General features: G+C 54.2%; 1 protein-coding gene across 2 annotated transcripts; it reads left to right on the top strand.

Moving 5' to 3' along the window:
• The first annotated feature begins 1327 nt into the window (after window positions 1-1327).
• Window positions 1328-20580, top strand: LOC105073162 (cytokine receptor common subunit beta). Of its 2 annotated transcripts, XM_074375487.1 has the most exons (14): window positions 1328-1599; window positions 5159-5448; window positions 6370-6493; window positions 7634-7824; window positions 10991-11142; window positions 11226-11394; window positions 11945-12080; window positions 12242-12399; window positions 14553-14692; window positions 15669-15831; window positions 17052-17142; window positions 17358-17415; window positions 18279-18382; window positions 19051-20580. In XM_074375487.1, exons 2-14 carry the CDS (start codon window positions 5373-5375, stop codon window positions 19865-19867), a joined length of 2379 nt encoding a protein of 792 aa, XP_074231588.1. In that variant the 5' UTR covers window positions 1328-1599; window positions 5159-5372; the 3' UTR covers window positions 19868-20580. The 2 variants fall into 2 exon arrangements, with proteins under 2 accessions (XP_074231588.1, XP_074231589.1); XM_074375488.1 differs by lacking the exons at window positions 1328-1599; window positions 5159-5448 and having other exon boundaries at window positions 6368-6497.
• Window positions 20581-20892: the final 312 nt, after the last annotated feature.

Raw genomic sequence — 20892 nt, 5'->3', positions numbered from 1 at the left:
ACATACATGCAGGAGTGCCAGAGAGCGTGCTGGATCCAAGAGGGGCCTCGATGTGCCCCGAGTGCCCGGCTGACCCCCAGCTGCTGTCCTGGGGCCAGGACTTCCCCACCAGGAAGGGTACTCTACATTCTTCCTGGCCAGATGTGCCCTTCCTGGAGGAAAGTAATCAAAGAACCATAAGGAGACAATGCCAGTGGTTGCCCACTCTTTCCCTCTCCTCCTCCTTGCCCTTTTCCCCATCCTAGGAAAAAAAACAGGATACCAGTGTCTGAATTCTGAACATCAGGACTCAGCGTGCCCATCCCTGTGGTCTATACACCACACCCAGCTCATTCTATCTCCAAATGAGGCTCCCAATTCATGTGCCCCCCCCAGACCTGGTTGGACAGAACCAGAGAGAAGGGAGACGTGTGGGCTCTGGAGTCTCTGTCCTCAGGGAGTCATTCATTCATTTGTTCGTCCATTCATTCATTCCACACACAGAGTCCTGAGCGCCATCTCCAGGCCGGGCCATGTGCAGACAACCCAGGAAAGTGATACTAACCAGGCTGAGGGGTGGACATGAAACCTGAGGTCCATAGGACAGTGTGGGAGGGTGCAGGGAAGAGGAGGAACTCAGGGGCGGGAAAGTACTTTCAGCCACCACGGAGTGAGGGTTATCAGGTGCCAGGTGTCACCTTACGTGATTCATTTAAAGCTCCTTTGAGGTTTGTAGATGATCACTTCCAAGTAACAGCTGGGGATCTTGAGACATGGAGGTATTTGCATAAGGTCCCTGTCTCAATCTGCTCGGACTGCCATAACAAAATACCGTAGGCTAGGAGGATCACACCGTGGAGGTTAATTTTTTCATCTTCCTGGAGCCTAGAAGTCCCAGATCAAGGTGCTGGCCAAGGTTCCTCCTGGTGAGAACTCTCTTCTTGGTTTGGAGATGGCCGCTTTCTTTCTGTGTCCTCACATGGTGGAAAGAAAGAGAGAGAGAGATTGAGAGAGATTAAGGGTGCTCTGGTGCTGCTTCTTACAAGGACAATGATCCTATCAGATCAGAATCCCATCTTTATGACCTCATTTAATCTTAATTACCTCCATAAGGCCCCATCTCCAATGCAGTTGCATATAAATGGGGAGGGGAGACACAGTGCAGGCCATAGTCCTTGCACTCGGAGCAGCAGTGGAGGTGGGAGTCCAGCCAGGTCCGTGTGGCTCTGGGCTTTCTCCTGCTCTGGGGTTGCAGCCGCCTCCCCCTACTTCCCCCCGGGGGGTCAGGGACGGCTGCGTAGGGGGTACTTTGCATTGCCCTGACAGAGGATGCATGATTTCCAGGGAGACAAAGTGTAGAAGGGAGGCGTACTTCTGGCAGAAGGAATAACATTCGCAAAGTCACATCTCAGGAGAAAAAAATGATATCTCGGCGTCCACAGTTCTAAGAAGCTGGGCAATCTCGTGAAGAGTCGCTTGTGCAGAAACAGGCCAGGGCCGGCATCGCTTCCTCTTTCTGCTTTTCTGTTTCCTAACGACGTCAGCATAAATAGGAAGCCGGAGAGACTCCGGGCCGCCTGGAGACTCCAGCAGGAGGTTGGTCTGTCCTGGCACAAAGAGGTATGGCTGGTTTCAGGGGCAGGCTGTAGGGTAGGGTGGGGAGTAGGGCAGGGTGGGAGTCTGGGATGGAGAGGACAGGGAGAGCTGGGGGGTGTGGAGTGGGCAGGTGTGTTCTGGGGACTTGGGCGGTTAGGGCTTGACCTCTTGGGCAGACATTGGGATGAGGAGTTGGAGGAGAGAGCTCTGAAATCAGGTATCTGTCTCCTGTCCCTTGCTTTGTCACTAAGGCTTTGGTGACAGTGAGAATATTCTCTCCCCACCTTGGGGCTTCTGTCTCCCCATCTTTATAATCAGGGTATTGTAGCTGACAACCTCTGAGACCGTTTCCAGCTCTGACACAAACATTTAGAAGTGTGTGTGTGTGTGTGTGTGTGTGTTGAGGGGTTGTGAGGACAGAGGAAGAGGGATGTAAAAGGTGGAACTTGGAGATCTGCCCTATTTAGGCTCAACGTTCACTGTGGCTTAGTGAGCTCCATTTAGGAGTTGAGAGGGTTATTCCAGAGCTGTAGAAGGGCATTGACTCTTCTTGAGCATCAGTCATTCATTTCCCCCAATGTTGTATCATTAACCTTGCATCCCATAACTTTGTTAAATTCACTCAGTTCTAATAGCTTTTTTTTTTTTTGGTAGTTTTCTTAATATTATCTGGGTACATGAGTGTCCTCTATGAATAAAGACAGTTTCATTTCTTCCTTACCAATCTGTATGCTTTTTACTTCTTTTTCTTGACTTACTACATTGGCTAAGACCTTCAGCGAAATGCTGAATAGCAATGATGAGCGTGGACATTCTTGCCTTGTTACTAACCTTTGGGGGAAAGCGATTGTAACTTTTTCATAGGTGCTCTTTTTCAGGTTGAAGAAATTCTCTTGTATTCCCACTTTGCTGGCAGGCTTCTTGTTTTTCTTACTGTATCACAAATGGGTGTTGAATTTTGTCAAATGCTTTTTCTCTTTGAGATATCATATGACTTTTCTCCTTTAGTCTGTTAATGTGGTAAAATTATATTGATGTATTTTCAAATGTCAAGCCAATCTGGCATATCTGGCATAAACCCTACACTGTTATTATGGTGTGTTATCTTCCTTATATATTGTTGCTTCCAATTTGATAATATTTTGTTAAGGACTTTTGCATTTATGTTCATGAGAAATATTGGTCTGTAATTTTCTATTCTTGTGGTATCTTTGATTTTGCTGTAAGTGTATTGATGACTTCATAAAATAAGTTGAGAAATATCCCCTCCTTCAAGTTTGTATAGAATTGATTTTATTCATTAAAACTCATCAGTGAAGCCATCTGGGCCTGGTATTTTATTTGTGAGAAAGTTTTTCCCTATAAATTCAACATTTTAAACAAATATAGGCTTATCCAAACTTTACAATTCTTTTTGATTTAGTTTTGGCCATTTTTGTCTTTTAGAATTTTTTCCCATTTTTATCTAAGTTCACAAAAGTATTAGCATAAAATTTCTTCTTCTTCTTTTTTTTTTTTTTTTTTTGGTGGGAGAGGTAATTAGGTTTATTTCTTTATTTTTTGAGGAGATACTGGGGATTGAATCCAGGACCTCGTACATGCTAAGCATGCACTCTACCACTTGAGCTATACACTCCCCCAAGCATGAAATTTCTCATGACATTTTCTTATTATCTTTTTAACGTCTGTAGAATCTTTAATGATAACTACTTATTTCCTGACTTCAGTAATTTGTGTCATCTCTCTCTCTTTTTTTTTCTTGATTAGCCTAGCTAGAGGTATATAAATTTTATTATTGAGAAAAGAAAACAGCATTTAAATTTTCTCTAATTATTTTTGTATCTCATTTCAGTGATTTCTACTCTTAATCTATTATTCCTCCTTTTACTTATTTGTGTTTAATTTGAATATCTTATTTTGTGCATACAGATGAGTATAAAAACTTACACGTACAGTTTACCCATCACTCATACTAAAAATTTATTTATCCCACAGATATGTATTGAGCACTATTCTAGGTACTTAAGATACATCAATGAAAAGAGAAGACAAAAATTTTTATCCTTACAGATCATGTGGGGAGAGAAAGACAATCGAAAGAAATGGAGCTAGTAGGGAGGGAGAAACAATAAACACACAAAAATTCATATACCGTATAGTGTGTTAGAAAATGAAATGTACTGTACAGGGTACGGGACACCGGAGTGTGGAGGAGGAGGGAAGTGGGTTAAGGAAGGTCTCATTGAGAAGGTGCTACTTGAACAGAGACCTGAAAGAGATGAGGCAGTTAGGTGTGTGGATCTGTAAGGGAAGAGCATTCCAATCAGAGGGAACAGCCAGTGCAAAGACTCTGAGGGAAGAGCAGGCCTGGAGTGTTTGAGGAATCCCCAGGAGGCAGTGATCTAGGAGGGAGTAATAAACAAGATCAAAGAGGCAATAGGGGGCCAGGTTTTATAAGCATCGGAAAGACTTTGCCTTTACTTTAACTGTAGTGGGGAAATCATTGGCTAGTTTTTGTCTGAAGATTGACATCTGCTTATGGCTTCCGTATTGTGAATAGATGATGTCGAGAATGGAAACAGGAAACTGCTGGGAGGCTTCCCTGTAATTCTAGATGAGATACGATGGAGACTTGGCCGAAGACGTCAGCAGTGGGGGTGGTAAGAAGTGGTAGCTGGAGTGGGCAAAATCCTGATTAGAGCAGGCACAAAGACAGAATGGATGGAGAAGAGTTAAGATGCTGAACGCAAACAACTTTGAAGGAGTTTTATTGAAAAGAAGAGAAGAGAAATAAGGTGTGAGATGATGGGGGAAAGTGGGACCAAGAAAGAGTGTGTTTTTTTTTGTTAAAGATGGGAGAAGTTACAGCATGTTGTAAGGTGACGGGAGTGAGCCAGTAGTGAGACCCAGACTGATGCTGTGGGAGAGAGAGAGGGACGGAGAACTTTTGGAGTCATGTCTTTGAGTAGGCAGGCATGGCTGGGTCCTGTGCGCTAGGTGAGGACTTGGCTTCGGATGGGAGCACGGAGAGTCTATTGGTGGCAATAGGCCAGGGCACAGAGTGTGTGAGTGCAGATGCTAGTGATGGCGATCTGTAGGGGGTGGAGACCTTTTCTGATCAATTTTCCCAACCAGGGAGAAAGCAGGCAGAGGCTGGGAGTGGAAATGGGTGCACTGGAATTGTAGGTGTAAGGGGAGTGGAGAAGGTGTGAAATAACCTCCTAGATTGGGAGAGAGAATGGACTGGGTGAGTGTGGGATGGATGGCCCTTCTGGACCATAGTCAAGAATTTAAAGTAAGACCAACTGGTGTGGTTTTGTTTAGCTGTGCAGGAGCAGCTGGGTCAAGAGTCAGAGTTAGCCAAGATTGTGGATTAGCCTAGACGCAGAGAAAGACAGGCCAAGGGAGAGCTGAAGATGGATTCTGATGGAGTATAAAACACGGTCATTTTCTGTACCTATAAACATCACTGCCTCCTTGCAAACTCCATCTCAATCAGGTCCTCCTTCTCACCCTTTTCCAAAGTGAAAGATAACTTTCATACGAAACTCTATGTTAATGTTTTCCTGGTTTTTCCTTAAAGTTTGGCCATGTATTGCTAAACAAGATGCTATGAATCTAATTTCGGAGGACTAGAAGCACTCACAGACCTGGCTGGAAAGGGAAGGACAGCATCCCCACTGTGGGGCGGAGGCTCCCGTGGGAGGGAAGCCGGACAGAGTGTCTGACCCTCAACTCCGCCACAGAAGAACCCACTCGTGCTGGCCAGCCCCTGCTCATCAGAGCTGGCCCCGGAGATGGCGCTGACCCGCCAGCTGCTCCCCATCGCCCTGCTGGCGCTCTGCTGGGGGCCCAGCATGGCAGGGGCCCAAGGTGAGCTGATCGCTACCCCCTCCCGGACCCCTCCTCACTGCTGAGCCCCAGCCCCCAGGAAGCTCCCAGACCCCAGGGCTCCATCCTGTCCTCCCCCTCCCCGCCCCTCCCCTCCCTCATTTCTTCTCTCTCCTGATCTTCCCTTGGTCTCCCCTCTTCCCTCCTCCCTCACTCCCACTCATTCTTCTCTGGCTTCCTGTAAACTCCATCCCCAGCTGTGTGGCTTCTCTGCCCACACTTCTCAGTGAGGCATTCGAGGCCCCTTCAGGCCAGCCAGTCCAGTCTTTTCTCTGCCCCTCCTTCCCTGCAAAACATTCTGCTCCCCTGAAGGTCTTGACCTGTTTCCACCCCTGTGCCTTTGCTTCTGGGGACCCTCAGCCTGGGGGGGTCTCTCCTCCTGCCTGGAGGCTCCTTGGGCTCCTCAGGCCAGTGAACCCCCCTCCCCAGGGGCTCCCAGAGAACTTGGCTCCTCTGATGACTGGGGGAACCACACTCCCTTTCCCAGCGCTGACCAAGAGAGCAGGCACCGAGGTCCCAGAGGAGGCCCTGCCCCTGGGTGCGGGGTCTGAGGGGTGGGTCTGTGCCTCTGCTCCCAGGCTGCACCGAGAGGTCTCGGGGCAGAGCCTGTGCCTGAGGCCCGTCTCCATCCCGGGGTGGGGGGACCCTGTTCCAGGGGCAGGGCAAGGCAGGGGCTCAGAAACGTGCTGTGAATCAACTAGAATATTGTGTTTCTGTCCAGCCAGGAGGGCCCACAACTGGCACCCTCCCACCTGCAGGGCCCCAGGGACCTCTGTCTGGAAGTCAGGAGCCTCCACGGGACTCTGGGAGACCCCGTGGGAGGCACCCAGGAGGTGCTGGGAGGGGCGGTGACAAGGGGCATCTGGAGGGGGTGTGACCGCCTTCCTGCCTCTCCCCCGTCAGGGACGGTCCCACTGCAGACCCTGCGCTGCCATAACGACTACACCAGCCGCATCATCTGCAGGTGGGCGGACACCCAGGATGCCCAGCGGCTCGTCAACGTGACCCTCTACCGCAGGCTGGACGAGTAGGTGATGTGGGGCCCCGGGCGCAGGGCGGGCGGGGCGCTGCTGCGGGGGGGCTGTGCCTGGGCCGGGGCTGGACGGAGGGCACTGTGGGGAGGCCCCTGGAGGCCGCCCTGGGGAAGGAGCCGCTCTCACCTCACAGCATCATCATGGTTCTGCTCTCTGTCCTGCTCTCCTGGGAGCCTCCATCTTCCTTGTCCACTGTCCTCAGCCCCCACACCCACCTCCCCGCTCCAGCTGTTACCACTCCTTCCTGCACTGGGACAACAGACACCCCCAGAAGAGAGGTCCCCACCCCACCTCCACTGCCCCCACCCATAGTCTGCCACCTCCCTGAATCCGTCCAGCAGTGACGACCTGTCCCAGGCCTGTCTGAGTCCACCACGGGGTCCCACCTGGTTTTGCTGCCCAAGGACATAGCAGCCACCACAGTCCCCAGTCTCCTTGCCATTGACGGGCCCTCTCCCAGGATCTGCTTACAGATGCCAACCAGGCTGCAGCTCAGGGTCCTCCTGGCCACACCCCCCACCCTTGTCCTCTGCTTCTCTTCACATCAAGGCTTCTCCCTTGGGGTTCCAAGAACCCATCCAGTAAGGATTTCACTCCCACCACGTCAGTCAGCCTCCCTTGTCAGGATTACCTGTGTTCTCACGTTGCTGAGCGTAAAGGTCATTTCTCAGCCTCCTTTACCTGACCCATCTGCATCACCTGTGCCAGTTGACTTTGGGACAGTTGCTCCCAGGGGTGCCTTGTGCCACTCTGGCCCCCGAATTGATCTCTTTTGCTTGCTCACCTGATACCCCTGACTCAGCTCGGTGGGATGTTCCAGTGCTCACATCACCGGCTGATGCCGCCTTCCCTGACAGTGCATTTCAAGTTGCACCCTGTCTCCGCCTTCCCTGCTGGGCTTATCTACAGAAAGCTTTCTCCATTTGACCTACGACATAGTTTTTTCCATTATTTCCTGTGTGTCTCCCTCCACCAGGAAGTCAGCTGGGCAGGCAGGGAGTTGTGTGTTTTGTTCGCTGCCAGCCCCACCCTGGCCCCAGGCAAAACCAGGCACGTGGGGGACATTCAGCAGTGTTTATGAATGAGTGATTCTCCTTCACTCTGAGCTGATCTGTACCCCCCCCCCCCCGCAGGGACCTTCCACAGCCAGTGTCCTGCGATCTCAGTGATGACATGCCCTCATTAGACGGCCCTTGTCCCAGCTGTGTGCCCAGAAGATGCATCATTCCCTACTGGAGTTTTGCCCTTGCCGACTCTGACTACTTCTCATTCCAACCAGACTGGCCTCTGGGCACCCAGCTCATCGTTACTCTGATGCAGCACGGTGAGGCCTGGGGTCCCTGGGCAAAGGTGGCCCCCTGTGTGGACAGTGGGCCCCAAGGGTGTCCAGGCTGCAAGAGGTGGGCCAGGGAGGGAGAGCCTTCAAGGGGTGGAGACAATAGCTTGAGTTGGATTTAGTCCTTGGGGGTAGAGGATATGCTTTCTTTGGTCTCCATGGAGGTGCTGGGTTGGGTACAGCTGGAGGTGCCCTGGCCAAAGGCAACTCCTTCCCTGATGCTCCACCCCCTGCCAAACCATAGCCTCCCAGCACTGAAGGAAGAACCATCCTTCCTGTCCAGATACAAACTTTATAGCTTGAAGGTTCTTTCGTCAATACGGTCTCATGCACTGTCTGCGACAACCCATTTTATAGATGAGGCACTCGAGGCCCAGAGCGGTTATGTAACTTTTCCAAAGTGCTGCCATGAGCAGTCATGACAGCGATGGGCCGGACTTGCCGAGTGCTGCCTGCACGTTGGAGCCAGAGGTCATCCCCTCACTGCCCCCGCCGCGTGGCCCCCAGCGTGTGTGCCGCGTGCGTCTGAGAAAGTCAGTGGTCTTGGGTGGTTTTGAATGACTGTTTTCTATAGTCAGATTTTTATTTAACTATATATTAGAAAGAAGTATAACCAATGCTTCAAACTTGTGTGTTCAAGGCAGTTATTTCTTACAATGATGCTAAACAGAGGAGGGGAGTCATATTATAAAAGTTTACACTGACCTGGCAAAAACCACGCCTGTCCCAGCTTTCAGGAGACACTGCTGAATCTTATTTAACTCTCAAGACGACGACATGAACTTAAATACCATTGTTACTGCCATTTGGGGATGAAACAGGCAGAGGGAAGTGAAAGCTCAGAGCCTCGCAGCAGCTGGTGGCAGAGCTGAAATTCAAGTCCAGGGAGGTCTGACTTTAGTGTGTTGGGTCCCAACCTCAGGGCCACCTGCTGCTCCTTGCACGTGTCAGATGGGGAGGGGGCTCTGGCCTTTGTTTCCTGCCTCTTTTCATCCCAGCAGCACAAAATAGTTGCCTGGAGGAGAGGATGGATTAGGCTGTGGTGAATTCACTGCAGACAATGTCTAAGCACATGTGCCTGATGGATAAGGAGTCCCGTCCTGCACGAAGCTCAGAGCTTACAGAGCAGGAAACACCAGATGTTGTGTGGTGTGATCACTTACTGAAGGTGGGTGTGTGCCACGTGCCACGGGGCAGTGGACAAGGAGCCCCCTGGAGGTCAGGGCAGGCTTCCCCGAGGAGAGAGCTCTGCAGGGAGATCAGAAGAGAGAGTGGGAGGAGAGAGCAGAAAGAGCATCCCTGGCAGAGGAAACAGTGCGTGCAAAGGCTGGGAGACTCGGGAGCGCGAGGCAAGGTTAGGAAAAACATTAATAACTGTGTCCGGGGAACTTTAACTTCAAGGGGGCTAGACAGCGGTAGGAAGGAGAAGGGCAGGGAAGGCTGGGGGCTGACCTGGAAGAAGCTTGTGTGTCCTGCAAAGGAATTTAGGGGTCATCCTCCATCCAAGGTCGGCAAACACCTTGGGGGCAAATTCTCAACTCCACCATTGTGACATGAAAACGCATAAATGAACATGTTGGCTGTGTTCTGATGGAACTTTATTCATAGACACAAACTGGAATTTGATTTAATTTTCATCTGTGGCAAATATTTTTCTGATTTAAAAAAAAAACTAAAAAAACATGAAGTCCATTTTCAACTCCTGGGCCATATGACAAGATGTGGGCCAGATTTGTTCCCTGTATCAATCTCTGCTCTGGATAACAGTGGGGAGAGAACATCACATGTCAGAGGGGTGAGGCAGCCAGCAGAGGTGAGGGTCAGTGGGCCACGGGGCTGAGGTTCAAGGTGGGAGGTGAGGGCAAAGCTGCAGTGAGCAGCCCATGGATAGAAGATGGACCATGAAAAGAAGATCACAGTCAGGGATTCATTCATTAATTTGCTCCTTCACTGAGAACCTACAGAGGCCCGGAGGGCACTGAAGTGGTCAGTCAGTATCCCCGTCCCAACTGAGCTTACGATCTGGCAACCAGGGAAGGCTTCATGGTGGAGATCAGACAACTTAGGGATGGGGCAACGTGGCACTTGGGCTCCTAGAGCATTCCCTAAGTCAGGATGTCAGTTCTAGGCCATGAAAGCAGGCTCAGGGGCTAGGAGGGCAATGACTGATTAGTGATGCCTGCTGTGGCTGTGGGTGGGGCAGGGGTCCCCTGGATCTGCCATTCAGGGCTTAAGATTTTCTGAAGGCTCCAGCCCTGACATGCTCTACCATGCCCTGTTCTGAGTCCAGCAAAGAACATTTACATCTCGTTTGGGCTCTTATTGATTTTTTTTGTGTTGGGAAGTCACCTCTCAGTATTCAGACACAGACGCTTCAGGAAGCCAGGAGTCATGCTCTTCATGGATGAATCTGCTCACCTGACCCTGTAGGTCCCGGCAGGTGTCTGCTTGCTGTTGGTCATGGATGTTTCCATAAAAAGCCTCTGAAGGTGGCCCACATGTGTTCATTCATTGATTCCTTCATTGATTCCTTCACACTTCACACTTTGTCCCCCACACTCACAGAACCACTGATCTCAGGACCCAACCCCTGCCACCCACAAGCTCCTGGACTACAAGGGGAGGCAGACGTGGAAACACCTAAATCCTCCAGGGTCATAAGGACCGTTCACAGGGCTGTAGTGGGACAGGAAAAGGAGCAAGGGGCTCTGCCTTGGGGAGGGAGATCCAAGAAGGTCCTAGAGGAGGAGCACGTGTGCTGGGCACTGAGAGGTGCAGGAGGACACTGGGCGGTGCAAACAAGGAAGGGGCTGGACAGCAGAGGAAGCAACATGAGTCACAGCACCCTCTGCTGGGAAAGAGGCCACACAGCCTCCACATGGTCACTGGAGACAGAGGGAAGTTCCCTTGGGATTTAATCGCTAGCATCTTTTATGGGGCTTCTGTTCTCTGTGAACAACAACCTGCAGAACCTTCATTCCCATTGACTCCCCACGATTTAGCAGATGAAGGTCTGAGGTCCACAGAGGAGAGGGGTCTTGTCCAAGGTGCTGGGCCTGGAACCCAGGTCTGTCCACACACGAGCCACGTAGGCCCTTAAACTCCCGCACGGTCATCCAGCCCCTTATGGACCCTTGACTTCCTCTCCTTCCAGTGCAGCCCCCTGCGCCCAAGGACCTCCGCGTCAGCCCTGACGGGGACCGTTTCCTGCTGTCCTGGAATGTGACCCATGGGGGTTCTGAGAGCCACTGGCTGTCCAGCCTGGAGTTTGAGGTGGTCTACAGGCGGCTTCAGGACTCCTGGGAGGTAGGGACCCCCACCAGCTCTGCCCTGAGCCCACAGGGACCCGGCCCAGCCGGCCCTTCTCCAGCAGCCCCTGTCTCCCACAGGACGCCCCCACCATCTACTCCAACTCCTCCCGGGCCATCCTGAGGCCGGAGCACCTCACCCCCAGCAGCACCTACGTGGCCCGAGTGCGCACCAGGCTGGCCCCAGGCTCGGGGCTCTCAGGACGGCCCAGCCAGTGGAGCCCGGAGGTTCGCTGGGCCTCCCAGCCAGGTAACAGAGTCGGACTCGGGGGCAGTGCCGCCCCGTGGGGAGGGCGGCTCATTGCAGCTCCCGGCCAGAAGGAGGCCACGGTCACACCACGGGATTCACGGTGGCCCTGCGCTATGTGTTTAGAGAGGCTCCCCTGGGCCCACCCCGTCCCTGCTGTGACTCTGCAGAGGCAGCGGCTGCATCTTACTCACTTCTGAGCCCCAGTTGGCTGCCACTTTCTGGGGAGGAGCAACTGCAATTAAATCACAGTGGCGCATGAGCAGCTGCGCTTTGGGGAGAGCGGCGCCACGTGCGGACAGACAAGCGTGATCGTGTTTCCTCCCCGAACGCCGGGGCTGAGATGCCCTCCCCGTCTTGCACAGGGGGCGCAAAGTCTCACAGAAGTCCCTCCCTGACTGCGGCCGCACAGCGGGCGGGTCAGGCTGAGTCAGCCCCTGGGTTTTGGCCCCGACGCCCGCGGTCCCTCTGTGATGAGACTCACGGTGGGCCCACTGAGAGGGACGGAATGAATGAGCGAGGACTGAATGAGGGGCTGTCTCCTCCCTCCCAGGGGACGAGGCCCAGCCCCAGAACCTCCAGTGCTTTTTCGACGGGGCTGCCCTGCTCAGCTGCTCCTGGGAAGTGAGGTCCGAGGTGACCAGCTCGCTCTCCTTCACCCTCTTCTACAAGCCCGGGCCCCATGCAGGGTGAGTGTCCCCTGCCTCTGGCCCCTCCCCTCCTCTAGGCCTTGCCCTCTCCAAGCCTCCTCCTGCCCCTGGGGGCCCAGCCGAAGCCACAGATCATCCCGAGGCCTCATTCCCCGTGTGGCCCTGCCTCCCGATGCACTCACCTCTGCCGTGCTCCCCAGGGAGGAGGAATGCGCCCCAGTGCTGAGGGAGGCAACCAGCAGCCCCTACGTCCGGCACCGGTGCCGGATTCCCGTGCCCGACCCCAGGAGCCACAGCCAGTACGTCGTCTCTGTTCGACCCAAGGAGGAAGAGAAACTCATCAAGAGCTCCGATAACAGTGAGTCTGTGCCCAGCCTTCTGTGTAGAGTGTCTTGTGTCAGCACAGTTTTGTTTGTAACCCATATAAACTCAGGGTTCCTCATGGCCCAGTCTTCATATTTCTCATTTCAATGAAGTGCAATCCAGCAACCCAATGTGAACAGGAGTAATTCTAATACTTATTTTAAGTGTTCAAAAATATATATAAATGATGAGGTTGATAACATACCATTGCGGTTCTGAAAATACTTTCCCCCTTCTTTGCTCTGAGTTCTTTTTTCAATCTGAGTTTTGAGAACTTTGATCTGAACCACTTGGTATCACTTGCCCTCTCAACGTCTACAGTGGATGAACAATGTCATTTCACACCTAAACATGCTCCAAAGTGAATGTTTGTTGTCCCTCCTAACCTGCTTTCCCATTTCTTCCCCATCTCCCTGAATGATAAGTCTTTTTCAGTTGCTTAAGCCAGAAATCCTTGTCTTAGCTTTCTCTCAAATGCCACATCCAGTCCCCCAGCAAATTCTGTCACTGTTATCTTTTTAACACACCTAGAATTAGGCCACGTGTCTACTGCTCATCTAAGTGCAGTAAGGTCTCCCTCTCTCATCCTTGCTGTCCCTTAAGTCTTTTCCCATCAGCAGCCTGTGTGATTTTGTTAACACATAATCAAATTATGCCCCTCCAACACCCCAAACCTTCTGCGAGTTCCCGCCTGCACAGAGGAGCTACCAACGGCCCTGCCACAGCCCACAGGCCTCTCTCGCCTGCTTCTCGCTCTTTCCCTACTGCAGCCTCGTGGCCTCCTCCACACTGGGGGACTCCCTGGGCACACTCCTGCCTCAGGGCCTTTGCTCCTGCTTCCTTTGATCCTCTCAAGTTTATAAGGCTCCTTCCCTCATCCCTTTCAGGCCTTTGCTCAAATGTCACAATCTCTGTGACATCTTCTCTGAAAAGCTTATTGAAAATAGCACTCAACGCTGAAATCCTACGTCTACCAGTTACCCCACTTTCCTTTCCCATGGTACTTACCACCACCTGACGTGTATTAATCTATCATGTCAGCTTTGTCAATGCAGGGACCTTGCCTTGTTCCCCTCTCTGTTCCTGTGTCCAGAGCAGCACCTGGCACACAGTAGGCCCTCAAGATGTGTTGAATCAATGTACTGACGTTGCCCAACATTAGCAGCCCTCTCCCCATCTCCTGTCCGCTCTCTGTCCTTCGTCCTCCTCTTCCTCCCAAATTTCTCCCTCTCTCACTACCACAATGTACCCTCCTTGTGTGGGGATGGGGAAGGGAGGGGCCGAGGATGCTGTGGGGAAGGGTCGGGGCAGAAGGAAGGAGTGGATAATGAAATATAACATCCCCATCACAAGGTCCTTAACTCAGTCACACCTGCGAGAGTCCATTTTGCCACTTAAAATAACAAGTTCCGGGGGCAGGACCTGGGTACCTTCGGGGGCCTTTGTTTACCCTTCCACAACTTCTCTCTGGTCTTTTCATCATGGCAGCTCCAAATCCTGCCCGAGGGTCAGCCTCAGGGAGGGGTGAGCACAGAGCTATTGGAATAGCCCGGCCTGTGTCCAGTGCTAATGAAGGCATGGCCTCTCAGAGCCCGGATGGTGTGTCCCCAGCGAGCACCTCTGAATTCCCTCAAGGTGGTCAGTCTGCGCCTGTGTCCAGTCTCTGGTGGACATGAGCCTGTCCCATGCTTGGCAAACCCACATGAGCAGCAGCCAAGAGAAGACAGGCTGGAGCCGTGGGTGGAGAAGGGCACCTTTCCAGGGCCTGAAGCTCTGCCTACCTCTCCTTCTCAAGGCAGGTGCCTGGGACAGGTGCTATCAAAGTGACGAGTTTGACTCAGCCTAGGTTAATTTCAGGTAAAAGGCACAAATTGCCCAACATCGCTACTTTCACAACCATGAGTAACCAGCAACCCAGCCACCTCATTACTGATCAGTGAACAGCAGCTTATCCCTGCATCTCCCGGGGAGGAGCTGGTCTGGCCGTGGTAGATGCTGTTACCCCAAGTTGGCACACAGTGACCCGTGATGGTGGGATGTGGGGTCCTGGGTCAGTGGAGAGAACACCTGTGACCAGCATGCAACACTAGGAACGTTCCATGGGAGGAATGTTAGGAGCGCTGTTACCTAAAATTTCTCTCCCTCTAGTCCAGTTGGCTCCCCCGACCCTCAACGTGACCAAGGGCAGAGATGGCTACATCTTGCACTTGAAAAAAGAAAAAATTCACAGTGGACTCATAAGTCACATCTTCCAGGTCCAGTACAAGAAAGATGAAGAGACATGGGAGGTGAGGGCCTGTGCCTGGGGAGGGACCGGGATGGGGGGAAGGGACATTGAGACAACACTGGGGACAGTGCCACCTGCTGGATGCCTGGCTCCCAGCAGGCGACCAGTCAGAGGGAACCACTGAGACTTGGTGGTCATGTCCCTGTGCGGTCAGCCAGTCAATGTCCCATCCCTTGGTGAAGGAGCTGAGACTCACAGAGCTGATGTGACTTGGCCAAGGTGAACATGTGACCCTGACTGCAAAGGGGACGTAGATGTCAGGACTGGGAGGGCTGAGAGGCAGCTGTATGAAGGGTTTTCAAAAGTCATAAAGGGGACATTTCTTCACAGAAAGCAAATGTGCAGCTGCTGAGGGGAGAGAGGCTCCTGGTGAGGCAGGCAGGGCTCAGCCTGGGGTTCAGCATCCGGCCCCCACCCTCAGGGCCTGCATGCAGAACCTGGGGCTCGACAGAACCCGGATCAGAAACTTCAGAGCCAGCTCCAGACTTTCAGGCTGGAAATGGGGAAACTGAGGCCAGGAGAGGGTGGGTCAGTGGTGAAGCTGGGAGTGGTCCCCTGGCTCATGAAAATCTAAGGGTCAGTCATCCTGCACCACACTCCTGGGAAGGCCATAATTGGGGTCCAGGCTGCCCCAAGAAGAACTGGGAGATTGAGGGGATCCCAAAGTGGCAGGGGAGGGTGGCATGGTGACTCCTCAGAGTTTCTGCACCTCGGTGTTGTCATATGTCACAGAGATGCAGTGCAGGAGGGGCTGTCTCTGTGCCCATCCGGGTGCTGTCCCTCTTTGGCCCTGGAGTGTGGTCCTCCATGGTGGGAGTCATGTTGCCTCAGATTGGGGGACATGACTACAAGCTGGGGGACTGATGGGGAGCAGGAAAGCTGGGGCGATGAGGTGGGAGGGCTCTGTAGCTGTGCCCACGTGCGCCAGGCACGTTGCCTCAGCCTCAGCACACCTGCTCCCACACCTGCACCCACAGGAGACCAAGACGGAGCTCTTCCAGAATGCCCACAACTTGCCCCTGCCACCTCTGGAGCCGTCCACCAGGTACCAGGCCAGAGTGAGAGTGAAACCCAACCCCAGAGGCTACAACGGGATCTGGAGCGAGTGGAGTGAGGAGCGCTCCTGGGACACTGAGTGGGGTACGTCTCCGCGGCCCCCATCCGCCCCTCCTGGTACAGCCCCGCTGGGCAAAGGACGGGGATGTGTTGGACATGGAGACCCCATGCCCAAGTGCTATTCTCCTCTGCGCTCCCTTCCTTCTAGCTAACTAAAAGCTAGTGGGAATTAGAAAATGCATCTTCCACAGACCCACGGCCACAACATATGAGCCTCAGGTTGGATTCCTGCCACTTGAACTTACATGGTGTCCCTGTGCAGAGAACAACCTGCATACCTACCTGTGGGGAACCCGCTTTTGTCTCTGTATACATCTTAACTTATTGACAACCCTTGGGAAGTCACACCTGATGTGCAACACAGACCCATCATGGCCTCTCAGACGAGCAGAGCAGAGCAGAGCAGAGCAGAGCAGGTTCTTCTGTCTCACCTCTCTCAAGTTGGAGCAAAGGCCTCTACTGATGTGACCCACAGTTTCATTAGCCTTTGTGGCAGCCACTCCCCAGAGACACTCAGCCTGAGCTTCCTGTTACCATGGCAGCAAAAGAGCTACAGGCCGGGGTCTGGGTTTCAAAGGTTCTCGTCTGATTTCTTAATCTCCCTGTTTCCCTGCACTGCTATTTTCATTTATCTCTCACCTTTTACCAGAGTGACCACCAAGGGACAAGTACATGACCAGGTCTAGGAGGTGTTTTCAGAGGGGATGGAGGAGGAGCTGGCAGCAAGGACTCCAGTCCACAGCCAGTCTTGCTAGAGGCGGAGCCCCAGAAAGGGGGCTATGATCCACCAAGGAGGGCTGGACCACCAGGCCCAAGAAAGGGAGAAGAGGGGAGTCCTTGGGGGCCTCAGCCTGTGAGGGGCTTGAGGCGGCTAAGCAGGAAGTGTGGGAGCTCGTGATGGGCTTTGTACCTGCTGGTTCCTCTGCCAGCAGGCCTGTCCCCATCTCTGCCTCTCTAGTTCTCCCTGTACCTAGACAACTGTCTATATGGCGCCTCCTTCAAGAAGTCTCCCATGACTGCCGTGGGCTGCAATCAGTACTTGTCACCCCTACCCCACCAAGGCACCTCCTGCTACTGAACAGGATCTAACCCTCTGTGTCCTGCCCCATTCAAGGAAATGAATTCTAAAGCACAGAGAGGGTCTGGAGAGCACTGACCTGGCCCCACCTGCCCCGATCTCCTGAGCCTCCAGCCCTTACCCTCCCCTGAATCTAACCTCCTTTTTCCTCCTGGCTCCCTGGAAGAGCTGCCCACGTGGGTCCTGGCACTCATCCTGGTCTTTATCACCCTAACCCTGCTCATGGCCCTGCGCTTCTGTGGCATCTATGGGTACAGGTAAGGGGACTCCTTCATGCGTAGGGGGAGGGACCACCACGGGGCACCAGGGACCTTACAGCAGATTTCCTCTGGTCTCTGCTCTACAACCCACACTCTGTGGGGCCTTGGACAAATCCCGCCCTCTCCCTGGGCTTCTGTTTCACCTCTGTTCATGAGCACGAGGCAGCTTCCTAAGGTCTAGGGCAGCTGTCACCTCCCTGCTGTCTTTCCAGACTGAACCAGAAGTGGGAAGAGAACATCCCCAACCCCAGCAAGAGCCACCTGTTCCAGGTAGGAGCTGTGGTGAGGGCGGCAGAGGTGCTGGGGGCCTCTGCTCCTGCACTCGTGTCCCCGAGCCCACATCCCCACGCCCATGTATGCTCTTCTCCCCATCCTCTGGGCTTTGAGTCAGGGGAGCAGGTGCTGAGGGCAGGGCTGGGAAGCTCTTCAGCGCCCCAGCTCCAGCGCTGCAATCCCGTGGGTCTCATGGATGCACGAGGCGCCCTGCCCGGGGGACTCCCGTGGAGCAGGAGAGATGGCTGGTGTGGGGATGCCAGGACCCAGGGGGCCCAAGGAGGGGCTTAGTCTTGCCAGGGGGCAGGTGCGGTGGTGCGAGGCAGAATGGCTTCCCGAGGGCAGGATAGTGGATCTGAGTTTTGAAGGATCCAGGGTGGTGGCAGGAGGGAGAGGTCGCTGCACGCAGAAGGGAAGCATGTGGAGGGTGGAGACAAGACTCCCACAGGAAGGGAACTGAGGGGGCTGGGCAGTGAGGCTGGGGGCGCATCTCAGGAGGCAGGAACGGGAGCAAAAGGGGAACCAGAGCCCTTGGGTCAGGCAGGCAGGGCGGGAACTGCCTTGGGAGCGTCTGGTGACCAGTGTGGAGAAGGTGAGGTTGCAGGCAGAGATATTCCAGACTAGCCTACTCATGGGAACAGGGTCCCTGTCCTTGGATACCCCATGACCCCAGGGGAGTCCCAGCCCCTCACTGGCCTCATCTTCCTGGTGTTACGAGGCTGTGGCCGGTCTTGCTCATGCTGAGATTCTGCTGTGTCTGGGGGCCCCATGAATTCCCGCGAACTTCATGGCCCTTCCCACACCTGCACCTTCTCCATCACCCCCAACACCACAGACACAAATGTCCTTTCTCTTGCCAGAACGGGACTGCAGGACTCCGGCTCCCAGACAGCATGTCCATCCTCACCAGCGGGAGCTGCCCACACAAAGGGCCGTGGAGCAGCAGCTACCCTGAGCTGGATGGGTGAGTGTGGGGCCTGGGATCCCTAGGAGGTGGGACGGTGGCCTCACCCTGCACATCAGGGGCTCAGAGGAGGTGGCCTTGGACTGGGGCTCAGGATGAGGAGATCCATGGAGGCTGGTGGCTCAAAAGCAAGAGGTATCCCAGTTAGACATCGAGAAGAACTTCTTGATTCCCAAGTTAGCAAGGGCTTGACCTCACACTTGACCAGAGGCAGGAGACTGGACCAGATGACCTCCCCTCTTCCTGCTGCCCAGGCAGACCCCACCCTGCCTTGGCCCCATTGGTGGTGGAGGCTCTGGGAACCCCGTGGCCTCAGCACCTGAGCCATCAGCTCACCACTAACCTCAGGGGAGGGAGGTGAAGGACGTGGAAATGGCTGAGCCCAGGTTGGGCACTGACCTGGGCCCTGAAGCTGGGTGATGTCAAGGAGCAGAGGGTGAGCAGGGCCACACCTGGTGGAGGCCGGCTTTGAGCAAGAGCATGGGGGCTAGGGGGCAAGATCCTCGGGGGCTGCAGGAGCGCCTGGTTTCCTGCTCTGGGCCTGCTCCCCCCTTGCCCTGCCCTGTGTTTCCTGTGAGACCCCACTCCGGGCGGGGGCGGGGGCAGGGCATGAGCTGAGGCATCTGCCAGGGATGGTCCCAACATCTCTGCCCCTGTTCACCCCACAGGGTGTCCCCCGTGGACTACAGGCACAGTGAGGTGTCACCTCTCACCACAGAGGACCCTAAAGATGCTTGTGACTCATCATGTGAGCCTGCCATGACTCTGGCCACCTTGGATGTCCCCACGGAGCAGCCTCCCAGCCCTCCATCAGGTCTGGCAGCCTCCTCAGGCCAGCCTGAGAGCCAGGTTTCCTGCTTTGACTTCAATGGTCCCTACCTGGGGCTGCCACACAGCCGCTCCTTGCCTGACATCGTGGGCCAGCAGGTGCCCCCACAGACAGATGTGAGCAGGAGGCCACCGCCCCCAGGGTCCCTGGAGTACCTGTGTCTGCCCCCAGGGGGGCAGGTGCAGCTGGTCCCGCTGGCCCAGGTGACGGGGCAGGGCGAGGCTGGGAATGCGGAGAGGAGGTCCAGCCCCGGGGCCGAGGGGAGTCCCTCCCTCAAGTCAGGGGCAGGCCCCGCCCCTGCCGACCCTGGACGAAAGGTGGGCGGTCAGGGCCCAGAGGACAGGGCCCCCACAGTTTTGCCCACTGGCTCTCGGGGTCCTAGGGGTGGTGTTGTGGCTTCTAGTTTTGTCACCACTGCAGATCTGACATTCACCCGGCCCACAGGGACCCCGTCTGCCTCCCAGGCTCCCCCTCTGGGCCTCCCCTCCGACCAGAACCCCAGCTTCTGTGCTAGATTGGCTGATGGGCCCCCTGTATCCTCCGCCTGGCTGAAGCCAGAGTATGAGGGCTATGTGGAGCTCCCTCCAAAGATGAGCCAGTTTCCCCAGTGCCCTCTGGTCAGTTTTACTCATCTTGCAGCCAGGAGCCCCAACTGAGCCATGTGTACCCCCAGGCAGATGTGTCCCCAGCCTCTCCACCCCACAAAGAGCTTTCCTCCCACAGAGTGTGGGTAACTATTGCCTCCCCTCCAGCTTTAGAGCTCCCTAGGCTCCTCCCAGGGCCAACCCTCCACTCCTGGAACTGGGGGCTCAGACCAAGGGACCCTGGCCAAGATGCTCTTGCCAGTCCAAGTGTGATGGACAAAGTAAAGCTTGGGTCTTCAAAGTGTGAAGCCACTGCAGGACCCAGCACCACTGAGGGGTGACAACAGGCCTGGAGAGGTGTGGCCACTTCCCCTGCCTCAGCTGGGGCTCTGCATCCGCCTCCTTCCTTGTTCTGTCCTCTGGCTTCTTCCCCAGAACTTTCTGTGGTTCCAGAGACCATTGTGGTAGAGAGCAGTGGTTCTCAAACTTTATCCTGCACCAGAGTCAACTGCAGAACTGGTTATAGCAAAAGAGCTTTTGATTCTGTAGATTTGGGGTGAGACACCCCCTAGGTTGTATTTCTCAGGAGTTACCAGGTGACACTGATGCTGTTGGTCTGACAATTCCTCAGTTGTCCCTTGCCATGTGCACGGCTGTGGGTTGGGTCCTCAGGGGCAGACAGGTGAGGGAGACCAGATCCCTCAAGGTCTCTCAGGACATCAGCGAGTGAGAACCCACACCCTCATTACTTATCTTCAAAGAAATAAAAACATTTTTTACGCTCACCTCTGGCTCAATCTTCCCTCCCGCCACCATACTAGCTCGGTTTATAAATTTCTCTGTCTTGCAAGCAACATGGATCACCTTACATTCATGTGTGGCTCTTCCGGTGAGACACCTCCCTTTCGAGGGCAGACTCTAAACCACAGGACCAGGGTTCGAAGCCTACCTCTGTCCCCCACCGGCTGGTTGACCTGGGGCAAGTTCTACAACCTCTCTGTGCTTTTGTTTCCCCACTTACAAAAAGGGTATGATAAAGATATAGTATCTGTCTCAGAGGGTGGTGATCCCTTAAATCAATTGAGCAGGACCTGCCA

This window comes from Camelus bactrianus, chromosome 12 (genome assembly GCF_048773025.1).
Source record: "Camelus bactrianus isolate YW-2024 breed Bactrian camel chromosome 12, ASM4877302v1, whole genome shotgun sequence".
NCBI lineage: Eukaryota > Metazoa > Chordata > Mammalia > Artiodactyla > Camelidae > Camelus > Camelus bactrianus.
This window is presented reverse-complemented; position numbering and strand designations above follow the sequence as displayed.

What these genes read in the sequence shown, in the direction of transcription:
- LOC105073162 (XM_074375487.1), top strand. Translation starts at nt 5,373, where the DNA reads ATGGCGCTGACCCGCCAGCTGCTCCCCATCGCCCTGCTGGCGCTCTGC. An exon ending in CAGCATGGCAGGGGCCCAAG is followed by an intron (nt 5,449 to 6,369) that starts GTGAGCTGATCG and finishes CTCCCCCGTCAG; the next exon opens with GGACGGTCCCACTGCAGACC. An exon ending in CTCTACCGCAGGCTGGACGA is followed by an intron (nt 6,494 to 7,633) that starts GTAGGTGATGTG and finishes CCCCCCCCGCAG; the next exon opens with GGACCTTCCACAGCCAGTGT.